This window comes from Teleopsis dalmanni, chromosome 1, assembly GCF_002237135.1.
Source record: "Teleopsis dalmanni isolate 2A chromosome 1, ASM223713v2, whole genome shotgun sequence".
NCBI classification, from domain to species: Eukaryota; Metazoa; Arthropoda; class Insecta; order Diptera; family Diopsidae; genus Teleopsis; species Teleopsis dalmanni.
In genome coordinates this window covers 70,068,267-70,072,621 of record NC_051846.1, presented here as the reverse complement: position 1 = coordinate 70,072,621, position 4,355 = coordinate 70,068,267, and the positions used below count along the sequence as shown (strand labels likewise).

General features: G+C 29.9%; 1 protein-coding gene across 1 annotated transcript in view; it reads right to left on the bottom strand.

Annotated features, from left to right (window-relative positions):
- The window catches only part of LOC119684235 (general transcriptional corepressor trfA-like), a 4,091-nt gene extending 815 nt beyond the window's left edge, over window positions 1-3,276 (bottom strand). Inside the window, exons 1-3 of the mRNA XM_038098243.1 lie at window positions 3,159-3,276; window positions 1,530-2,002; window positions 17-1,385 (exon numbers count right to left, since the gene is read on the bottom strand). Coding sequence (XP_037954171.1) covers window positions 17-1,385; window positions 1,530-2,002; window positions 3,159-3,276 — 1,960 coding nt within the window. The remainder of the gene's footprint in view (window positions 1-16; window positions 1,386-1,529; window positions 2,003-3,158) is intronic.
- Between the last annotated feature and the right edge of the window lie 1,079 nt (window positions 3,277-4,355).

Genomic DNA, 4,355 nt, shown 5'->3' with positions numbered 1-4,355 from the left:
AAATGGTATAAAGGACCTTTTTTCTTGTCCAAAAGTGCGCGAATATTTGAAGTCTTGGTCGTATCTTCAATTGTTGGAGAAATTTGTGAATCGTTATCTATGTTTATTTGTTTTCTGTTATTTGTGAGTTTCTCAACACGGTCATTAAGAGGATCATATGCTTGTTTGTTTTCTTTAAAAATATCTTTTGCTAAATTCATTTGCAATTTCTTGTATGTGTGCAAAGAGTTTTCTTCTTCCGATGCTTTTGCTTTCTTTTTGAAATATGAATTTTTCTTAGAAATTTTTAAACTATCATCTGTGCTTATTTCAACTCTTCTGGAGATAGGAGATTTCGCAATCTCGTCAACATTATTTTTCGTTGATTGAAAGTCCTTCTTCTGTGCATTAATCGCATCTGCTTTCTTCTTTAACATATTACTTTTATTTTGTTGGAATAATATCTCCATATCATTCTCTGCATTATTTTTGATTTGTTGCACATCCTTTTTCTTCATGTTATTAACCACATCGGATTTCTTCTTTATGATATCCTTTTTATTTTTTTTTAGCAATTCCTCAAACTCAATCTCAACATCAGCATTATTTTGCATTGGTTGAGAATCAGTTCGTTTCATTTTATTAACCGCATCTGGTTTTTTCTTAAGCATATCATTTTCGTTTTGTTCTATCAGCCCCTCAGAATCATCCTCAGCATTATTTTCTATTGCTTGAGAATCTTTCTTCTTTTCAATACTAACCACCTTCGATTTCTTTCCTATCGTGCCTCTCTTACTATGTTTTAGCAATCCATGAATCTCATCTCCAACATTATTCTCTACTGATGGAAAATCTATCTTTCTGACTTTATCTACCTCTTCAGTCATTTTCAATGATATATTATTTTCATTTTGTTTTAACAATTTCTCCATATCTTCCTCAGCATCATCTTTTATTGATTGGGAAACCTTTTTCTTCACATCTTTAATACCAGATTTCTTCTTAAGCACATCTCTTTTATTTTGTTTTAGCATTTCTTTGTATGTTAGAAACGGTGCATTTTGTATTTTTCGCTTCTGGACAACCTCTTCCACTTTCGCAGAGTTATTTGAGTTTTCATTGTTTTTAATTGTGTTTTCATCCATTTGTGTTTTCTCAATGGAATTGCCGGTGTCAGGTTCAGATAGAACAGTATTTTGGTTTTGATTTGAGCTTATATTATTTTGTTCAATCGAATCATCTTTCTGTTTTGATAGCACCTTTTCTTTTCTTGTATGCAAATCGTTGCTAGTATGAAAGGGTTTACTTTGTTCTCTTTCTAGTCCTGTAGAAGCAGTTTTTAAATATACTTTAGCTCCAGATCTTTTAGTTTTCTTGCTATTTTTTATAATTTCAGTTGTTTCTGACTGGAAGTTTTGAAGTTTTTTTTCACTTTTAAGGTTTTCATAGTTGTCATTTTTTTTATCATTACTATCATGACCACCTTTTATAAATCTATTTTCCCTAGGATTCTCCAACAATTTTGAATTGACTTTTGATCGATTTATTACAGTGATAGGTTCCATTTTTTTGTTCGGATCAATTACATCAGTTGTAAATATGTTATTTTTTAAATATCCGTTAACTAAGTGTGTAGGTTTTGTTGGAATTATGTATTCAAGTGGCTTTTCAGTTTTTCCTTCAGGCAAAATTTGATTCTTAAAATATTTAAACTTTGAAACATCCTTTAGCTTTGGTGTTAAGTCAACATTCATCAACGAAAGTTCTTTATCGAATAAATCTGATATTTCTTTATCCGCATTACGCAACTCTGAACTTGAAATTGATATGCTGTCTGGATCTGTAAAATCGCGGTCGATATCGCAAAAGTTAGATTTGGATGAATCTCTACGAGTCAGTCCATATTTCCTCAATGTACTTTCATTTTTTAAAATAATTGGATTATCTGTTAAAGTCACTTTCTTCAATAGTTTTATGTTATCATCTAATAGTCTTGCAGATTGATCTAATAGTTCTTTAGATTCTGAAAGAAGTTAATAATAATAATGTAGAAAGAGATGAAAAAATCTAAAGAACTGCTAATGGTAGAGTTTAAAAGTCCTTCTTCATTGTTCTAAATACATAAAAAACACACTTATTTAAAAGTTAAGTACAGAATCATTACGAAGTATCATGGTAATGAGGCTTTGTAGAATAATATTAAAAACGTTTTTTGGTACGGACTTTTTGGGCACGATTTTTTTAAGCGTTTCTTTTGTGTTATTTTTATTCCTCTGTTTTTTTCTGCGACTTCTTGTTGAAGAAAATATTATAAAGTTATATATAGAAATTGTTAGTATATGAAGTTAACACAAACACTTTGCTTTAGGATTAACTAAAGAATAAGTATGCTTTTTTAGTAACAACTACTTTCTGTCGTTAGGATATTAAGTTTTCTTAAACTTGATTTAATTAAATCTCCTTGACCTATGATTCATAAGGGATAAAGGATATTAATTATATGGATCTTTCCCCTCCCTTTAAAGGGTAATAGAAGAGCATCGATCGCCAGAACCATTATCGCCATCTGGTTCTATGATTGCTTTGTATCGGAAGCTTGAAATTTATATTTACAGGAAAATTGATCAACATTTTTAAGTGCTGTGTATTGTTGATAATGCACATGGTCTTGATAAACATATAGTTTATCAATGGGAAAGTCATCAAGTCCTCATTTTGTTACTAAACATCACCAGTCTCTCTGTGTTGGATATTATTAATTAATTTTCTGCCTTTTGAACACAGAAGAAATTTAGAAGTATTTAGGTTATTATCTGTTTCAACAGGGCACTGGCCTATAGGAGGGCTTCGGGTAAGCTTGGCTTACACTGTAATATCTTCTATAGTATATATCTATTGGTGCTCAAAAAAAAAGATACCAAAACACTTATTGTGTGTATGTCTAGACTTGTCCAAAGTCAGTCTAAATTTTTGGCTGTCCCTGTTTTTGGCTGTTATTGTATGTTATACCTAATTAAATATCAAGATGATAGCTAAAGACTTGATTTAAGATTTATAGAAATTAATAGAAGCAGTCAAAGAAACACAAAAAGGTTCCTTTTCTGGTTTATGGCATAATAATTATTATAATAATTATTATTATAATTAATTATAATTATTCATGTGTTGGATCTGCTTACCATCAATACTTTTGTCATTTATAATCATATTTAAGGATCCATCATTGATTGCCAATCCATTTCCAGATTTTTTTGGGTTTTTCGTTATTTGCTTTTTAGGCGATTTTACTTTACTCATTTTAAATTTGAAGATCCAGAATATATATTTCAAAGTTTAAGATAATGTCTATTTAAAGTAAATAAAAAATATTATTGCAAAAAAAAATTCAATTAGTTACAGTTTTTATACTTTCTGATTGGTTTGAAAAATTTTGCTAAAGTAAAAATATAAAAAATAAATATTTGTTAAGATTTTTATTTTGTAATGACTGCTTTGGTTCAATCAATTCAATTTCAATTTAAATCAAATTTTTTTTTGTAGTGTAGTTTAAATAACTCCACTTAGCAATAGTACCCAATTCATTATAGAACTATGCTTGATGCATGTTTGTAGACACCACCAACAGCCTGATAGTGTCAGAGTTCTTAACCATCCGCGTAATTAGAATTGGTGTCATCCAGTGCGATATATTCGACTCAACAAATGTATATTTTTCTGAGATAATATTATGTAACTGAAATTTAATTTTTAAAAGAATGACATTGTATTGAATAACATTTCAAATTAATTTATTGAAAGAAGAGTGTCGGTCTAAACAAATTACCATCTTCCAATTCGTTCGAGCGACTCTTTGTGAGTCCACAGACGACAGCTTTTGTAACAAGTTCGCACCTCTTTTGGCTAGATAATTAGCCTTCTCGTGTGCATACCTGAATTCATAGGGCACTGGTAATATTATAGTATTGATTTTCCTTAAAATATATAGAGGATTTATGCAATCAACTATTATTTTCAAGATAATCCTTACTTTATAAAGGATCCTTATTGTCATCTGATATTGTTCCCTGAAAAATTTTTAGATATACACTGGAGAGGATGTCCAAATTAGTAAGTACCATAAGTTGTAAGAATAGGAAAAGAATGGATATTAAGAATTACTCTGAAAATGTGAGTTTAACAGATTTTCATTGCCCCTGTGAACTGACTGGAGTAAGACGGTACAATCAGTATTTAGCAAGAAAATCATGCTTTGTTGGATCTGATTATACAGTCAGCAGATAATGTCAGAAGAATTGGTTTAATCGCTTAATCTGTGGACCGCATTCTTATTATGAAATAAATTGGTGCATAATCAGATTCGGATAAAGGAGTTTTTT